At 46.0% G+C, this 19,316-nt stretch overlaps 1 protein-coding gene across 3 annotated transcripts in view; it reads left to right on the top strand.

Moving 5' to 3' along the window:
• LOC144492509 (rifampicin phosphotransferase-like) overlaps window positions 1-19,316 on the top strand; it is a 189,830-nt gene that overhangs the window by 138,485 nt on the left and 32,029 nt on the right. For 2 of the 3 annotated variants that reach the window (XM_078210601.1, XM_078210600.1), the window contains exons 24-27: window positions 5,126-5,218; window positions 11,471-11,599; window positions 14,530-14,614; window positions 16,188-16,276. In XM_078210601.1, the coding sequence (XP_078066727.1) occupies window positions 5,126-5,218; window positions 11,471-11,599; window positions 14,530-14,614; window positions 16,188-16,276 (396 nt within the window). The remainder of the gene's footprint in view (window positions 1-5,125; window positions 5,219-11,470; window positions 11,600-14,529; window positions 14,615-16,187; window positions 16,277-19,316) is intronic. The other variant, XM_078210602.1, reaches the window with a different exon arrangement.

Below are 19,316 nucleotides of genomic sequence, written 5' to 3'. Positions count from 1 at the left end.
AGAGTGGTTGGGGTGTGGAATGGACTGCCTGCAGGGATAGTGGAGTCAGAAACTTTAGGAACATTTAAGAAGCTATTGGATAGGCACATGGAGCACACCAGGATGATAGGGAGTGGGATAGCTTGATCTTGGTTTCAGACAAAGCTCGGCACAAAATCGTGGGCCGAAGGGCCTGTTCTGTGCTGTACTGTTCTATGTTCTATGTTCTAACACTCCTCTCCTCCCTCTCTACCATGAGATTCCCAAAACTGACCTACTCCTGGAATCCAGGAACTTAAGCTCTGGGGACTAATTGCAGTCCCAGTCCTGACAACTGCAGCTCTGGTGCTGAAGGGACTAGAGAGGTGCTGGTCAATCAAATTAGGATAAGGTGGGACTTCCTCCGGAGTGAGGGATGGAGGACCTGCCTCCAGCCAATTAGCTCTCTTTGGCACGTGAAATCGCAGCGGGGCAGGCAATGTTGGCAGGGATGTGTTCCCCGCTGGAATGGTGGGAAGGGAAACTCTGCATACCAACAATCCGGGTGGCACGGTAGCAGAGGGTGACACGGTAGCACAGTGGTCAGCACTGCTGCTTCACAGCACCAGGAACCCCGATTCGATTCCCAGCTTGGGTCACTTTCTGTGTGGAGTTTGCACGTTCTCCCCGTGTCTGCGTGGGTTTCCTCTGGTTTCCTCTCACTGTCCAAAAGACGTGCTGGTTAGGTGCATTGACCCGAACAGGCGCCGGAATGTGACGACTAGGGGAATTTCACAGTAACTTCATTGCAGTGTTAATGTAAGCCTTACTTGTGACTAATAAATAAATAAACTTTATTTCCTCTGGAATTACCCTGAAATTAGGGTTAGGGGGTTATTCCAGAACTTGCGCACTTATCTCCTTCAGTGGATCAGTGGTATGATGAAACAAGGCAACTTATCGAGTTAAATAAACCCACAACATCCGTGACGATGTTAAAAGATGACCAATTTTCCACCTTTCTCGGCCAAAATTCCTTCCAAAATATATACCACAAAAATCAATTCATTGAATCATCTCTTTCTGGGACCTTGCTTCATGCAACTTAGTGTGTTGTATTTGCATAAATAGATGAAAAGCCCACAGCAGTGCAGATTTTTAAGATCTCTGATACACGGATCAACCTTGTGGCACTTCTCAAAACTGTCTCCAGACTTTTAAATGTCCTGTTTGAATCTTGGTGACTGGAATGTGATATTGTCATTTCCATCCCATCACTAAGGATAACATCCTCTGATTCTGACTTTGCCTCAGCTTTGCTGCTGACAACCTCATAGAATCACAGGATCACAAAATAATTCAGTGCAGAAGAGGCCCTTCAGCCCATCGAGTCTGCACTGACGCATGAAAGGCCCTGACCTGCCCACCTAATCCCACTTGCCAGCACTTGGCCCATAGCCTTGAATGTTATGGCGTGCCAAGTACTCATCCAAGTACTTTTTAAAGGATGTGAAGCATCCTGCCCCCACCACCCTCCCAGGCAGCGCATTCCAGACCGTCACCACCTTTTGGGTAAAATGTTTTACCTCAAATCCTCCCTAAGCTTCCCACCCCTCACTTTTAACTTGTGTCCCCTCGTAACTGGCCCTTCAACTAAGGGGAACAGCTGCTCCCTATACACCCTGTCCATGTCCCTCATAATCTTGAACATCTCAATCAGGTCACCCCTCAGTCTTCTCTGCTCAAATGAAAACAACCCAAACCTATCCAAACTCTCTTTATAACTTAAATGCTCCATCCCAGCAACATCCTGGTACATCTCCTCTGCACCTCCTCAAGTGCGTTCACATCCTTTCTATAATGTGGTGACCAGAACTGCACACAGTACTCCAGCTGTGGCCTCACCAAAGTTCTATACAACTCCATCATGACCTCTCTGCTTTTGTAATCTATACCCCAACTGATAAAGGAGAGTGTGCCATATGCCTTTTTCACCACCCTATTAACCTGCCTTTCCGCCTTCAGAGATCTATGGACAAACATGCCAAAGTCCCTTTGTTGTACGGAACTTCCTAATGTCAGACCTTTCATAATATACTTCCTTGTCAAATTACTCCTTCCAAAGTGTATCGCCTCACACTTTTCAGAGTTAAATTCCATCTGCCACTTATCCGCCCATTTGACCACCTCATCTATATCTTCTTGTAACCCAAGACATTCAACCTCACTGTTAACCATCCAGCCAATCTTTGTCATGCATGTCTTTGATAGCTTTAGATGTGCCAATGCCAACACACCTCTGGCTGGCTCCAGTTGGATGTGGCTATGATCTTAGTTGCTCATCAGCTGTCCTTTTCTAGTTTCTAGAACAAACTGTCCTTTAGTTCCTCTGGAACCTGCTTTCTTGCTCATCACTCCATTGCATTGCTTTCCTGCTTCTTGCAGAGATATGAGAGCTATCTTTAGTTCACTGAAAGCGACTGGCCCGGATGGAGTCCCCGGACGAGCACTCAGATCTCGCGTGGATCAGTTGGCGGGGGTATTCACAGACATCTTCAACCTCTCTTTATAACAATCTGAAGTCCCTATCTGCTTCAAGAAGACGACCATCAAGCCAGTATCAAAGAAAAACCAAGCAGCATGCCTTAATGACTATTGTCCGGTGGCTTTGACATCCATCATTGTGAAGTGCTTCGAAAGGCTAGTCATGGCACAAATCAATTCCAGCCTCCCCGACTACCTAGATCCACTACAGTTTGCCTATCGGCGCAACAGGTCCACAGCAGACGCCATCTCCCTGGCCCTGCACTCAACCCTGGAACACGCAGATAGCAAAGACACCAATGTCAGACTTCTATTTATTGACTACAGCTCAACCTTCAACACCATTATTCCCACGAAACTCATCTCCAAATTCCGTGGCCTGCGCCTCGGCACCTCCCTCTACGACTGGATCCTGAACTTCCAAAGTCACAGACCACAATCAGTAAGGATAGGCAACAACGCCTCCTCCACGATAATCCTCAACACCGGATTAGCAACGCAAGGACTGATTAAGGACAGTCAGCATGGCTTTGTGAGTGGAAAATCATGTCTCACAAATTTGATTGAGTTTTTTGAAGGGGTAACCAAGAAGGTAGATGAGGGCAGTGCAGTTGATGTTGATCTTATAGAGGTCTATAAAATAATGAGGGGCATAGACAAGGTAGATAGTCAATATCTTTTCCCAAAGGTAGGGGAGTCTAAAACTAGAGGGCATAGGTTTAAGGTGAGAGGGGAGAGATACAAAAGTGTCCAGAGGGGCAATTTTTTCACACAGAAGGTGGTGAGTGTCTGGAACAAGCTGCCAGAGATAGTAGTAGAGGCGGGTACAGTTTTGTCTTTTAAAAAGCATTTAGATAGTTACATGGGTAAGATGGGTATAGAGGGATATGGGCCAAATGTGGGCAATTGGGATTAGTTTAGGAGTTTAAAACTAAAAGGCGGCATGGACAAGTTGGGCCAAAGGGCCTGTTTCCATGTTGTAAACCTCTGTGACTGGTGTCCCACATGGCTGTGTTCTCAGCCCCCTACTATACTCCTTATACATCTATGACTGTGTGGTCAAATTCCCCTCCAATTCGATTTTCAAGGTTGGGCTGATGACACCACTGTAGTGGGTTGGATCTCAAACAATGATGAGACAGATACAGGAATGAGATAGAGAATCTGGTGAACTGGTGCCACAACAATAATCTCTTCCTCAATGTCAACAAAACAAAGGAGATTGTCACCGACTTCAGGAAGCGTAAAGGAGAACATGTCCCTGTCTACATCAATGGGGACAAAGTTCACCAACAACCTGTCCTGGTCCCGCCATGCCGACACTATACTTAAGAAAGCCCACCAACGCCTCTACTTTCTCATAAGACTAAGGAAATTTGGCATGTCAGCTACAACTCTCATCAACTTTTACAGATGCACCATAGAAAGCATTATTTCTGCTTGTATCACAGCTTGGTATGTCTCCTGCTCTGCCCAAGACCGCAAGGAACTACAAAATGTTGTGAATGTAGCCCAATCCATCACGCAAACCAGCCTCCCATCCATTGACTCTGTCTACACGCCCCGCTGCCTCGGCAAAGCAGCCAGCATAATTAAGGACCCCATGCACCCCAGGCATTCTCTCTTCCATCTTCTTCCATCGGGAAAAAGATACAAAAGTCTGAGGTCACATTCCAACTGACTCAAGAACAGCTTCTTCCCTGCTGCTGTCAGACTTTTGAATGGACTTACCTTGCATGAAGTTGATCTTTCTCTACACCCTAGCTATGACTGTAACACTACATTCTGCACTCTCTCGTTTCCTTCTCTATGAACGGTATGCTTTGTCTGTGTAGTGCGCAAGAAACAATACTTTTCACTGTATGTTAATACATGTGACAAAAGTAAATCAAATCAAATTCAGTTAAAACACAATCACAAGGTCTTTCTTTCCTAAAGTGGCCCTCTGTTTCGAAGCAATGCCTCATTCTTTGTCTGAGCTCGCGTTTACTTTACATGTTGTAAACTCTCTCAGCACCATACAGACACAGTTTGAACTGAAACCAAAACCCCACGCATATGGAAACACCTAGGGCTGGACTTTTCGGCCGTGCTCACCCATAAACTGGAAAATCCCGCCTGGGTTAACGGACCTTTGCATGGTCCATGTCCCGCCGACTATGATTCCCGTGGTAGGCGAGATGGGAAATGTGAATCTAACTGGAGTTTTACCCTGTCCGACAGGAACACAAAATCACACAAACATAGATCACTTAAAATTACACCTGCTTCCTGACAACTCTTTAAAACCTACCTCTTTGACTGAGCTTTTGATCATCTTTTATTTCTCAATGTCAAGTTGTGTTTGATAATGCTCCAATAAAGTGTCTTATGTTTTGCCACATTAAAGATAAAGTATAAGTTGTACCCTGTACCCTGTCCCACTTCCAGAAAATGCAATTGTGGAATGCCAGCCTAAGAGTGTAAATGCACCCAGTGAACCAGGAAATGTACGTCAAATCTGCTGATCGCTTGTTGTGTGTGCTGGCTACCTTGTTGAAAGCAAAACATTTCAGCAAATAAAACTCCTGCAACAATTCATACTCATATTTATGAATTAATATTGAATTATTTTATTGACCAGGTGTTGAATGAATTATCATTGCACGATGTTGCTTTGATTCACGGACAGTCGTCCTTATGGAAGAGGATTATCAATGCATTGCGATACCTACAGGTAGTTTCTTGTTTTGTTACAGTCTTGTCTATTTTTATACTATAACCAGAGATCAATTTTGTACTGGTTCTGAATTCAGATTGCTTTTGCTGTTTCTCCTGTAAATAAATGCAGAAGTATATCTTCTCTGAAGTAAGCTGTTCCTGTCAATGTTTCACCAAAATCCATGAGCTCAGCCTTCCATCCACTTTTACACTTTATTTCAACAGAATAGTGTACAAGTTTGTTAAGTGTCTGCACTGTATCAATGCTGGTTGGAAAATAGATAATGGGCTGGATTTTACTGAGTGGCACTGTACCCCCTCCCCGCCAACCCCCGCAGCTAAAAGATCAAGGGGGACCCCAGCCATGATGATGGCTTCCCCATAGTAATTTTAGCGTTGGAAGTGGCATTAGTTGCTTTAAGGCGAGACCTCTGCCTCTGGTGAGGAAGGCCTGTAGTTGACCAATCAGATGGCCATCAACTCTGCTCTCGGCAGTACCAGCTGAGAGCAGTTACCACTGCTGGGCTTACAGGCAATCCCACAGTGCTAAAGAACCCAGGTAAGCCTGGAGTCAGGGCAGGGCTAACAGGAGAATGACCTTTGAGTGGGTTATCTCCAATAGGCTCAGGGAGCTGGCAAAGAAAGTGTCCCCCCCCTTGCTCAATGTCAACCCACACAGCAAAAGCTGATGGATTTCCCGCACGATATGGACCTCCCCACGTCGGGGTAGAATACGCGCAGTGGCGGGACAAAGCCCTTCAGTGACCATTCATTGACCACTTAAGGGCTTTAATGGCCCCATGGGTGGGTGGCCACCAGACAACTCCCCTGCTCTCCTGTAAAATTTCAGACAGGTCAAGGGTGCAAGATTCCATGTATTTCCAAAATAGTCTGCCTGGATTAAAGGTTAAACGTTCCAACATGACAAGCACATGATATATTGCATTGCTCAGGGCTGCTCCCAGCATTCCATGTGTGAGGAATGCTGATGTCTCAATGATGCAGCTCCTCACTTGATGTTATAGAGAGCTACGAGCACTCAGTCTGCTCAGCTCACGTCTATCCTGTTTTATAGTGAGTTAGTGGCTTGTTACCCAGGTGTCACTTACCACTCACCTTTTCAGAACTTATCAGTTCATTGAGGCACTTCCTGTACTGCATCCATGCCCTCTTTCTGACTAAAAGGCTGCTGACCGCTGTGTCCGCCTCCACCTATGTCATAGAATCATAGAACCCCTACAGTGCAGAATGAGGCCATTCGGCCCATCGAGCCTGCATCGACAACAATCCCACCCAGACCCTATTCCCATAACTCCACGCATTAACCCGCTAGTCCCCCTGACACTAAGGGGCAATTTTAACATGGCCAATCAACCTAACCCACACATCTTTGGACTGTGGGAGGAAATCGGAGCACCCGGAGGAAGCCCATTCAGACATGGGGAGAATGTGCAAACTCCACGCAGACAGTGACCCGAGGCCGGAATTGAACCCGGATCTCTGGCACTGTGAGGCAGCAGTGCTAACCGCTGTGCCACCATGCCGCCCACTGTCCTTTGGGTCTGGCTGGGAGGATTTCTTCTTCTGAATGGAGGGGAGAGCACATTACTCCTCTCGGAGACAACATGCATCAAAGCCTGCAGCTCACGGTCCCCAAAGCTCTCCACCGCTGGGATATTCCTTGTATTATTTCTGGGTCTGTTGTAAACTGTTCAAAATCAGTGCTGTGTTTTTCATGGTGGGGAGGGCTCAGTGGGAGGTGATAGGAGGGAGACGGGAAAGTGAAAGAAAGGATGGATGAGATAACCAGGATGGAAGGATTAAGAAAGGTTTTGTGTTGGAGGTAATATATGCTGAGGAATAGGTAGTGGGCAGAAGGGAGCAGGTGCAAGGTACCATTCAGTATACATTCAGCCAGTGAGTATGAGTCAACATGGGGCCATAAGTCTGAAAATTCAGGTTGTGGAGGATATGGTTCACTTATTATTTTCTGCAAGTGGATATCGGATAGTGGCTCAGGATCTATGAAATCAGTGGCAGATTTGGGTCAGCACGGTGTCACAGTGGTTGGCACTACTGCCTCACAGCTCCAGGGACCTGGGCCAGGGACCAGGGTTCAGTTCCCGGCTTGGGTCACTGTCTGTGTGGAGTTTGCACATTCTCCCCGTGTCTGCGTGGGTTTCCTCCGGGTGCTCCAGTTTCCTCCCACCGTCCAAAGATGTGTTTGGGTTAGGTGGATTGGTTATGCTAAATTGTTCCTTAGTGTCAGGGGAACTAGCTAGGATAAATGCATGGGATTATGGGGATAAGGCCTGGGTGGGATTGTGGTCAGTGCAAACTCGATGGGCCGAATGGTCTCCTTCTGCACCGTGAGATTCTATTATTGTAGGATGCTTGAAGTAAAGAGGAGCTCAAGTTACAGGGGATAGGGGGGAGTGGAAAAAAAGATGAATGGCAGGCATTTCCGTCGGAAAGAAGGCAAAGGGGTGAGGATTAAGAGTTTAAAGGATTAAGAGTTTAAAGTTGGAGTAAGTGGAGGAATTCTGCTGCCAGCTACATTTCTGGCCAATGTCCTTTTATTTAAATTGCTTCCAGCTGCAATCACAAGAAGCTTCATGAGTTATAGGGAAGCCCTACAGAGGGCTGATGCTCTCCTCCCTGGTGGTAGAAAAGGTCAGTCAGGCAGCACTTTGGACTGGTGTGGTGGGGGTGGCGGTTTCCTGAACAAATTCCTCTCAATCAGAGAAGACGCTGACACTTCAACTGAGAATGAATTAAACGACAAGACGCTCAGTTCGTCTCCTCCGCCCCAACAGCACTTTTTCAGTGACAAAATAGATTGCATGAGAAGAAGGGAAACTACGGTGGGGGCGGGGGGGGGGGGGGGGGGGGGTGGCGGTGGAGGATTGGAGGGAGTGCTGTTGCCTTTGACACAGAGATTGATTTGGGAGGCCAGGAAGATCTGGAGATGGTAACAGCTGGTGTTGAGAGTCAGCCAGGGGACAGGGTGTCAGATTTGACCACACCAGGGACCTGGCACACCCAATGGGTCAGAGGTAACCCATGAGTCAAAGCTGACCGAGGCAACACCGCCTAAAAAATACCAAAGATTTCACTGATTTAACTTTATATTTTAAAGCTATTATTACTGGAGGCAAAAAAGGAGAAATTCCTAGCTGGCAGGATTATAAACTTTCAAATGTACGAAAGGGTTTTAAACCATTAGGCTGCATGGTGGCACAGTGAGCACTGCTGCCTCACAGAGCTAGGGAACCAGGTTCGATTCTGGCCTCGGGTCACTGTCTGTGTGGAGTTTGCACATTCTCCCCGTGTCTGTGTGGGTTTCCTCTGGGTGCTCCGGTTTCCTCCACAGTCCAAAGATGTGCGGATTAGGTGGATTGGCCATGCTAAATTGACCTTAGTGTCAGGAGATTAGAGGAGTAAATACGTGGGGTTACGGGGATAGGGCCTGGGTGGGATTGTGGTCAGTGCAGACTCGATGGGCCGAATGGCCTCCTTCTGCACTGCAGGCATTCTATTCTATTCTATTCCCAGCTGTCTCGCAGCGCCAGGGACCCAGGTTTGATTCCAGGCTTGGTCATTATCTATGTGGAGTTTGCACATTCTCCCCGTGTCTGCGTGGGTTTCCTCCGGGTGCTCTGGTTTCCTCCCACAGTCTGAAAATGTGCGGGTTAGGTGGATTTGCCATGCTAAATTGCCCCTTAGTGTCAGGGGGACTAGCTAGGATATATGCATGGGGTTATGAGGATTGGGCCTGGGTGGGATTGTGGTCGGTGCAGGCCCGATGGGCCAAATGGCCTCTTTCTGCACTGTAGGATTCTATGATTCAGTGGTTCTATGATGTTTATTCAAGGTTTTCCATCCTGGGGGCTCATGATTGGAGTTCAGCTGTCTCTATAGCACCTTCTAGTGGTTCACACAGATGTAACCTGTTGGACTTTAACCTGGTGTCGTGAGACTTCTTACTGTGCTTACCGCAGTACAACGCCGGCATCTCCACATCATAACACAGATGTGACAGGGAGATTGACAATGCAAGCTGTATTTGAGCACCATCTACTGGTGTTACAGGGAAATGTTTTCGATAAGTAAGTTAAGTATGGTCATTTAAGCTGTGGCGCCCACAAAGGAAATGTTTACACAGAATTTATCCAGGACTTATTCAGACGGACCCAACCATATCCCCAAAATCTATTAAGAATCAAACAAAAGTAATAGTCATTTCATGGAGCAGATATTTCTCAAATGCCATCATTAAAATGATGGCTAAACAGTGGTCATGTCATAGAACGGGATCAGGCATTGAGTCCACTTTGTAACAATACAATCTGAGGGATAAAAACGTACCAGTGTTAAGCGAATGAAACCCTTCAATTTAAAGCCCTGACAAATTGTGGCTTAAGGGTTGCCTGTGAAGATAAGGTGATCAGATTGCTGCGACCATATGTGCGGAATTTTCCAACCATCCACGTTGGTGGGATTCTCTGGTCCCGCTGCAGTGAACGGAGGTTGGGCTGAGCATCAAGTGTTCTGTCCTCGTTTGCAACTGCGACCGGGCACGAACGGCCGGAAAATTCCAGCCACCATGTTAGCTGGGTTCCAATGACTGGTGATCCAGGACTTGAAACAGCGACAATTTGCTTAGTACACTGAGCAGCTCTTATATGCTGCATGTCTGCCGTGCTTCGGAGAGAACTGCCCACACGTGACTCCCTTAAGTAGCCGCCTCATCGCAGCATCTACGTGAACGCCCAGTCCACAATCTTTACAATTTGGAAGAATGGATTAGTTTTTTGCTGCCTGTATTAGGCGATGGATCATGGCTGGTGAGCTATTAGTTAGTTTATGTAAAAGAAGCGCTAAGATGGAGTTTAAGTTAGATAAATGTGAGGTGATGCATTTTGGTCGATCAAACCAGGGCAGGACTTACTCAGTTAATGATAGGGCATTGGGGAGAGTTATAGAACAAAGAGATCTAGTGGTACAGGTTCATAGCTCCTTGAAAGTGGAGTCACAGGTGGACAGACTGGTGAACAAGGCATTCGGCATGCTTGGTTTCATTGGTCAGAACATTGAATACAGGAGTTGGGACGTCTTGTTGAAGTTGTACAAGACATTGGTAAGGCCACACTTGGAACACTGTGTACAGTTCTGGTCTCCCTATTATAGAAAGGATATTATCAAACTCGAAAGAGTGCAGAAGAGATTTACTAGGATGCTACCAGGACTTGATGGTTTGAGTTATAAGGAGAGGCTGGATAGACTGGGGACTTTTTCCCCTGGAACGTAAGAGACTTAGGGGTGTTCTTATAGAGGTCTATAAAATAATGAGGGGCATAGATCTGCTAGATGGTCAATATCTTTTCCCAAAATTAGGGCAGTCTAAAACTAGAGGACATAGGTTTAAGTTGAAATACAAAAAGGTCCAGAGGGACAATTTTTTCACAGAGGGTGGTGAGTGTCTGGAACAAGCTGCCAGAGGTAGTAGTAGAGGTGGGTTCAATTTTGCCTTTTAAAAAGTGTTTAGACAGTTACATGGGTAAGATGGGTATGGAAGGATATGGGCCAAACGCAGGCAATTGGGACTAGTTTAGGAGTTTAAAAAAGGGGCAGCATGGACAAGTTGGGCCGAAGGGCCTGTTTCCATGCTGTAAACCTCTATGATTCTATGACTCTAGAACTTATCTTTGGAATTTAATACAGGAAAGATTTTATTACAATATTTTTCAAAATGCATCAGCCTCTAACTCAGGATATATTGAGCCATATTTGAGATACTCCCTATATTTAAATTTGTTAATAGCAGTTCATTTGGGACCTGCTGTGTGGAGTCTGCACATTCTCCCCACGTCTGTGTGGGTTCCGTTCGGGTGCTCCGGTTTCCTCCCACAGTCCAAAGATGTGCAGTTTAGGTGCATTGGCCATGTCAAATTGCCTCTTAGTGTCCTGGTTAGGGGAATTAACAAGGTAAATATGTGGGGTTATTGGAGGTGGGACCTGGGTAGGGTGCTCTGTTAAAGAAATTGGTGCAGACTTGATGAGCCGAATGGTTTCCTTCTGCACAGTAGGGATTCTATGGTTCTATACCGAACATGCACCAGCCGAACATTTATCCAGCAGCACAGGATGAAACAAATACAGATTAATTAATATATGAACCTTCTTCATTTTTACAAAAGATCATCGTGTTACAGGATTGAATCTATCAGTTATTATTGGAGTTTAACCATATTCAAATCTCTTCCAGTATATGCTAAATGCTGAGTCAAGACTAAACAGATTAATGAAGAAATTGAAGACTTATCAGATTCAACCTGCAAACAAAGCGCAAGAACTTTACTTCAACATCGATCAGCAGCTACCTGAATATTTTGAGGTGAGTGACCGCTTTAAATTTGGCTGTCTGCTGTGGAAGCCAGTGATATAGGAAAAGTTAAAGTTTATTTAAGGCTTACATTTAACACTGCCATGAAGTTACTGTGAAAATCCCCTCATCGCCACGCTCCAGCGCCTGTTTGGGTACACTGAAGGAGAAGTTTGCATGGCCAATGCACCTAACCAGTATGTCTTTCGGACTATGGGAGGAAACTGGAGCACCCGGAGGAAACCCATGCAAACACAGGAAGAACATGCAAACTCCACATAGTGAACCAAGCCGTGAATTGAACCTGGGTCCCAGGCGCTGTGAGGTAGCAGTGCTAACCACCGTGCCACCCTAAACCTTGAAAGCTTTTTGGCACAGATGGAGACCATTTGGTCCATCATGAGTATGCTAGCCATAAAAGAGCAACCTAGTTTAATCTTTCTTTCTAGCTCTTGGTCCATAATCCTGTAGATCACGGCACCTCAAGTGCATATCCAACTAGTTTTTAAATGCATTGAGGTTTTTGCCTTTACCATACCTTCCACACTCTGAATTCCAGATCCCCACCACCCTCCAGATGAAAGAACTTGGCCGAAATCTTCCATTCTCGTTCACGGCTGAGATTTTCCAGTGCCCCTGAGAGCGAATAGAGTTTTGGCTGGAACGCCAAATTTTCCATTCTCGCTCGCAATGGGTCACGCCACAGACGAGACCGAAGAATCCCGCCTCAACTTCCCTCTAATCCTTCTGCAAATTACATTAAATATACACTTCTAGTTATTGACTTCGCTTCTAATGGAAATCGGTCTTTTCTATCCAATCTATCTAGCCTCCTCATAATTTTATCCACCCAATTAAATCTCTCCTCAGCTTCCTCTCCTCACCCAATCCATCCTGTCTTTCCTCATTGCCTGGATTCTTCATTCCTGACAGCATCCTTGTGGTGAGGCAATGGCCTAGTGGTATAATCGCTGGACTATTAATCCAGAAACTCAGCTAATGTTCTGAGGGCCAGGGTTCAAATCCCGCTACGGCAGATGGTGGAATTTGAATTCAATTAAAAAAGTATCTGGAATTAAGAATCTGCTGATGACCATGAAACCATTGTCAATTGTCAGGAAAAAACCCATCTGGTTCACTAATGTCCTTTAGGGAAGGAAATCTGCTGTCCTTACCTGGTGTGGCCTACATGTGACTCCAAAGACACAGCAAAGTGGTTGACTCTCAACTGTCCTCGGGCAACTAGGGATGGGCAATAAATGCTGGCCAGCCAGCAACACCCACGTCCCATGAATGAGTAAAAATAAATCTCTTCCATACCCTCTCTAATGTGATCTCATCTTTCCTGTAATGCGATGTCCAGACATGTATGTAGCACTCCAGCTGCTCTTTTATACAATTCGAGCAAAAACCTCCCTACTCTTATACACTATATCTCAGCCAGTAAAGCTTTTTTGATCGTCTTATCTGCCTTTAAGGAGGTGTGGCCACACACTCTAAGATCCCTTTGCTCCAATACCTTTCTCAGAATCCAACCACTTTTTTGCACATTCCCGTGCCTTGCTTGTCCTTCGCTAATCCATTATCTCAGACTTCTCCACTTTGAATTCCATTTGCCATTTTTCACCCCAGCTTTCAAATTTATTGATATCTTCCTGTAATCTGCAGCTTTCTTCCTCAACATTAACCATATGAACAATTTCTGTATTATCTGCAAACTTCTTTCTCATGGTCACTACACTTAGTTTCAAAGCCGTGATATTAACCATTAATAGCAAGGGACTCAGTGCTGAGACCAGTGCAATCCCCTGGCCAACAGTTTTCTTGTCACAAAGATAACCATCGACCAGAACACTTTGCTTCCTGCCATAGAGCCAATTTTAGATCCAAACTGAAATTTTCCCTTGTAATCCATAATCTTTTCCCTTTCTGACTAGACTACCATATATTTGCTGTTCTGTCTTTTGTTAATTCATTTGCAGGATGTGGGTGCCATTCTAGAACCAATGCAGTCGCTGAGGTGTAGATACACTCACAGTGCTGTTAGGGATGGAGTTCCAGGATTTTGACCCAGTGACGGCGAAGGATCAGTGATACATTTCCGAGTCTGGATGATGAGTGGCTTGGAGGGGAGGAGGTGTTGTTCCCATGTATCTGCTGCTCTTGTCCCCCTGGATGGTAGTGATTGTGAGTTTACAAGGTGCTGCCTAAGAAGCCTTGGTGAGCTCCTGCTGTGCATTTTGTAGATGGTACACAGTGTGGCTGCCGTGTGTCGGTGATGAAGGGATTGAATATTTGGGGAAAGGATAGCAATCATGCAGGCTGCTTTGTCCTGGTTGGTGTTGAGCTTCTTCAGTGTTGTTGGAGCTGTACTCAGCCAGGCAAGTGGGGACTATTCCAGTACACTCCTGACTTGTGCCTTGTGCTATAAACTTGTGCTATAAACTCTTTCTTGTGCCTTGTGGACATACTTTGGGGAGTTAGGAGGTGAGTTACTTGCCGCAGGTTCCTAGCCATGACCTGCTCCAGTAGCCAAAATATTTATATGGCCAGTTCAGCTCAGGTTCTGGTTAATTGCAACCACCAGTAATCTCCCTCTGATAGTTTGGGCATATGTACTACACTCCCAACTCTTTGTTTGTTCCACAGTTCAGCATACACGGCTTCATTTGATGATCTTTCTGGAATATCATCCCTTTTCGTAGCTGCGATTGCTTCTTTATCCAATACTGTGACACCTATCCCCTCCTGTTTTATGTGATGTGACATTTTGAATCTACCTCTTGTCTTGATGCTGAAGATTTAAATGCATGGAATGAAGAAAGAAGGAACTGCTTAATTCGGACAGTTGACTCGCTATTCCTTTTGTGGGATGTGAATCCTTCTCAAGTGCATACAATGTATATATCTGTGCTATAAACTCTTTCTTTCATTACTTTTAGGCATGGAGTACATTATTATCAAAATCGAGTAGCTCTGGAATGTGGAATGCAGTTCTTGTCTCGGTTTTGTCACAGGGGAAAACAAGTATGTGTGACGTGTTTGCTAATATATATCACCTTTGCATTTCGTTGAGTCTAAGTCACAAATATGTTGCTATGTCTAACATCCAATCCCGCACTTCTATTATTAGTAGGCGATGCATAAAAGTGTCACTAATTGAGTAGTGAACTCCATGCTAAATCTCAATAATATTTAGCCTGGAGTAGCAAGATAGTGTGTTACCCAAATCTATCTGCAACAGTGGTGTCGCCAATTCAGAGATCAGCGCCACATGTTTGGTATCCATAGCGATGCCGTGTGAGCTGGGGGTCTATATTTACAGCTTCCAGCCGCAGCCTATCCAGTGCGCCCTCTTGAAAAGGGCACCCACACAGGACACCCCCTCCCTTTTGCATCATAAGTAACTGATCCGAAGTAACCCTGGGGTCATACAGCCCACAGGCTGAAGTGATGCCAGGCTTTGGACCGTGCCCTGAAAGAAGTGCTGAGCTGCAAGGTGGGAGATGCATTTCAAGGGCCAGGCAGTCACCTCGCAGGCAAGGTGATTTTGAACAGCTTCTGCTATTGGAAAGTCTCTGAAAGTACGTGGACTGGTTTTGGAGATGTTTTGGTGAGTTCATATGTTTGCCAGTGTTGCCATATCCTCATGAGGATGGCACTGGAGTCGGTAACCTCGCCACGCAAAGGCTGCCACAGACATGGGGTTGTGACATTGGGCTTCCAACCAGACAAGGCAATGGAGCAGAGACTGTGGAGAGGGCGCCATGCCATCTGCCAAGTTGGACCCAAAATGCTCCATGCTGCTTGACAGTGTCTTGAGGCTGTGTGGCAAGATGCCAGTGCACCAGCATCTCAGAGCAAAGGACCCCTGTGTCCAATTAATGACAGACGATTTTTTAGCCCCAGTTGTTATGATACATCTTGCAAAGAGATTTTTTTCACTTTCGAGGTGGGAAAGGGGAAGTGGTGGCCTAGTGGTATTATTGCTGGACTAGTAATCCAGAGACCTAGGGTAATGCGCTGGGGACCCGGGTTCAAATCCCATCATGGCCTCCAAGGGCAACTAGGGATTGGAAATAAGTGCTGGCTAGCCAACGATGCCCATGTCCTATGAATGAATTTTAAAAATGGTGAAATTGAAATTCAATAAAATTTAAAAGTCCATGAAACCATTGTTGATTGTTGTAAAAACCCACCTGGTTCACTAATGTCCTTTAGGGAAGGAAATCTTCTGTCCTTACCTGGTCTGGCCTACACTGGACTCCAGATCCACAGCAATGTGGTTGACTCTTAATTGCTTCTCAGGGATGGGCACTAAATGTTGGCCCAGCCAACGATGCCCGTATCCCATGAACAAATATAAAAAAGGACTGATATTGTCCAGTTGCACCCCATCATAGAGAAGCAACGACTCTGGTTTGGACTATTAGCCTTTAGTAATGGGAGCAAGCTGTGTAGAAGTAAACCAATTTGTGGGCCATAAAATTGGGAAGATTTACTCAGAAAAATATCAGATATGATGATGCTACAACATTGGCATACCTTTGCTTCAATAAGTTATAAATTCCCTTAATCTTCCGTAACATTCATTTGACAGAGTGGACCTCCGAACTTTTGGCTGATGTTGCCACGTTGTACAGCACCTGCTCAGATGTTGTATCTGCTGACATTCCATTATGTATAGAGGCAAGTTGAATCTCTGATCATTTCTTCTCACTGAACATTAGCCATAAAAGGAAATTCAAAGATCAAAAAATGTGAATGGACATAAGGAAGGAAGAAGGCGTGGGAGATTTATTTTGCAGTTTATGAAGATAAATGATTGAAAAAATAACAAATTGCTGTTGCTCCTCTTGGGTTTGTGGGGGGGAGTTGGAGTTAGACGTATTTGCAGGAAAAAATCCACAGTTTGTGAGAAACTCGGATCACTGTTGCAAAGCCGAAAGTGATCATTCCAAGCTACATAACTTTATGTCTTGTGGTACAATGGGTAGCATCACTGTGTCCAAACCAGAGGCTTGATGGGCAAGCAAAGTAAGCTCATAACGTGGCCAAATAAGAACAGTACAGCACAGGAAACAGGCCCTTCGGCCCTCCAAGCCTGTGCCGCTCCTTGGTCCAACTAGACCAATCGTTTGTATCCCTCCATTCCCAGGCTGCTCATGTGACTATCCAGGTAAGTCTTAAACGATGTCAGCGTGCCTGCCTCCACCACCCTACTTGGCAGCGCATTCCAGGCCCCCACCACCCTCTGTGTAAAAAACGTCCCTCTGATGTCTGAGTTATACTTCGCCCCTCTCAGCTTGAGCCCGTGACCCCTCGTGATCGTCACCTCCGACCTGGGAAAAAGCTTCCCACTGTTCACCCTATCTATACCCTTCATAATCTTGTATACCTCTATTGGATCTCCCCTCATTCTCCGTCTTTCCAAGGAGAACAACCCCAGTCTACCCAATCTCTCCTCATAGCTAAGAGCCTCCATACCAGGCAACATCCTGGTAAACCTTCTCTGCACTCTCTCCAATGCCTCCACGTCCTTCTGGTAGTGCGGCGACCAGAACTGGACGCAGTACTCTAAATGTGGCCTAACCAGCGTTCTATACAGCTGCATCATCAGACTCCAGCTTTTATACTCTGTACCCCGTCCTATAAAGGCAAGCATACCATATGCCTTCTTCACCACCTTCTCCACCTGTGTTGCCACCTTCAAGGATTTGTGGACTTGCACACCTAGGTCCCTCTGTGTTTCTATACTCCTGATGACTCTGCCATTTATTGTATAACTCCTCCCTACATTATTTCTTCCAAAATGCATCACTTTGCATTTATCCAGACTAAACTCCATCTGCCACCTCTCCGCCCAATTTTCCAGCCTATCTATATCCTGCTGTATTGCCCGACAATGCTCTTCGCTATCCGCAATTCCAGCCATCTTCGTGTCATCCGCAAACTTGCTGATTACACCAGTTACACCAGTTAGCTTGATTATCAGCCTGCAAATCCTTCCAACACATGCCATTGGCAGATGGTCAGAGCGGGAGAGACTCCTGGTCAGCCAAGTGATGGAAAGAAAGTTGGAACCTCTACCATCACTGCCCATTGCTCCAAAGGAATTACTGTAGGATGCTACCCCCGGATGGTTAGGAACATGGCCAGGCGGTGCCCATGGGGGGTGGTGGGTTTGGAAGGGATGGGAGAAGGTCTCCTCGTTCACCAGCAGATCGGGAAGGCCTGTGCAATGGCGCATGAGCACTCTGAAGCCGGCTTCATCAGCATACTTAGGCTCCACCCCACCCCTGCTGGTGCAAACCCCCAAGCTGTCAAAAAAACTGACAGAGAGCCGGAAGGGGAGGTGATGGCCTAGTGGTATTATCGCTAGAATATTAATCCAAAAACTCAGCTACTGTTCTGGAGACCCAAGTTCGAATCCCGCACGGCAGATGGTGGAATTGAAAGCAATAAAAAAAAATCTGGAATTAAGAATCTACTGATGACCATGAAACCATTGCCAATTATCAGAAAAACCCATCTGGTTCACTAATGTCCTTTAAGGAAGGAAATCTGCCGTCCTTACCTGATCTGGCCTACATGTGACTCCAGAGCCACAGCACAGTACTTCTGAAGCTGTATAAGGCTCTAGTCAGACCCTATTTGGAGTATCGTGAGCAGTTTTGGGCCCCATATCTAAGGAAGAATGTGCTGGCCTTGGAAAGGGTCCAGAGGAGGTTCACAAGAATGATCCCTGGAATGAAGAGCTTGTTGTGTGAGGAACGGTTGAGGACTCTGGGTCTGTACTCGTTGGAGTTTAGAAGGATGAGGGGGAATCTTATTGAAACTTACAGGATACTGCAAGGCCTGGATACAGTGGACATGGAGAGGATGTTTCCACTAGCAGGATAAACTAGAACCAGAGGGCACAACCTCAGGCTAAAGGGACAATTCTTTAAAACAGAGATGAGGAGGAATTTCTTCAGCCAGAGAGTGGTGAATCTGTGGAACTCTTTGCCGCAGAAGGCTGTGGAGGCCAGGTCATTGAGTGTCTTTAAGACAGAGAAAAATAGATTCTTGATTAATAAGGGAATCAATAGAGGGGGGGGGGGGGCAAGACGGTAGCACAGTGGTTAGCACTGCTGCTTCAGAGCTCCAAGGACCTGGGTTTGATTCCTGGCTTGGGTCACTGTCTGTGCAGAGTTTGCATGTTCTCCCCGTGTCTGCGTGGGTTTCCTCCGGGTGCTCCAGTTTCCTCCCACATTCTGAAAGACGTGCTGGTTAGGTGCACTGACCCGAACAGGATCCAGATTGTGGCGACTAGGGGAATTTCACAGTAACTTCATTGCAGTGTTAATGTAAGCCTTACTTGTGACTAATAAATAAACTTTACTTTACTTCTATCAGGGGTTATGGGGAAAAGGCAGGAGAATGGCGATGAGAAAAATATCAGCCATGATTGAATGGCGGAGCAGACTCGATGGGCCGAGTGGCCTAATTCTGCTCCTGCATCTTATGGTCTTATGGTCAATGTGGTTGACTCTCAATTATCCTCGGGCAACTAGGAATGAGCAATAAATACTGACCAGCCAGCGATGCCCATGTCCCATGAATGAAAAATAAGGTCGCAGTGCCGAGCACGCCTAAAAGACCAGTGTGGGGAGCTCCTGTTTTCACGTTGTTCTGAGATATTCCTGGTCATTTGTGTGATGGAAAAAATGTTGAAGCTTCTACTCAG

This window comes from Mustelus asterias, chromosome 4 (genome assembly GCF_964213995.1).
Source record: "Mustelus asterias chromosome 4, sMusAst1.hap1.1, whole genome shotgun sequence".
Taxonomy (NCBI): Eukaryota; Metazoa; Chordata; class Chondrichthyes; order Carcharhiniformes; family Triakidae; genus Mustelus; species Mustelus asterias.
Note: the sequence above shows the minus strand (reverse complement) of the source record. Positions and strands in the feature narration are given on the sequence as shown.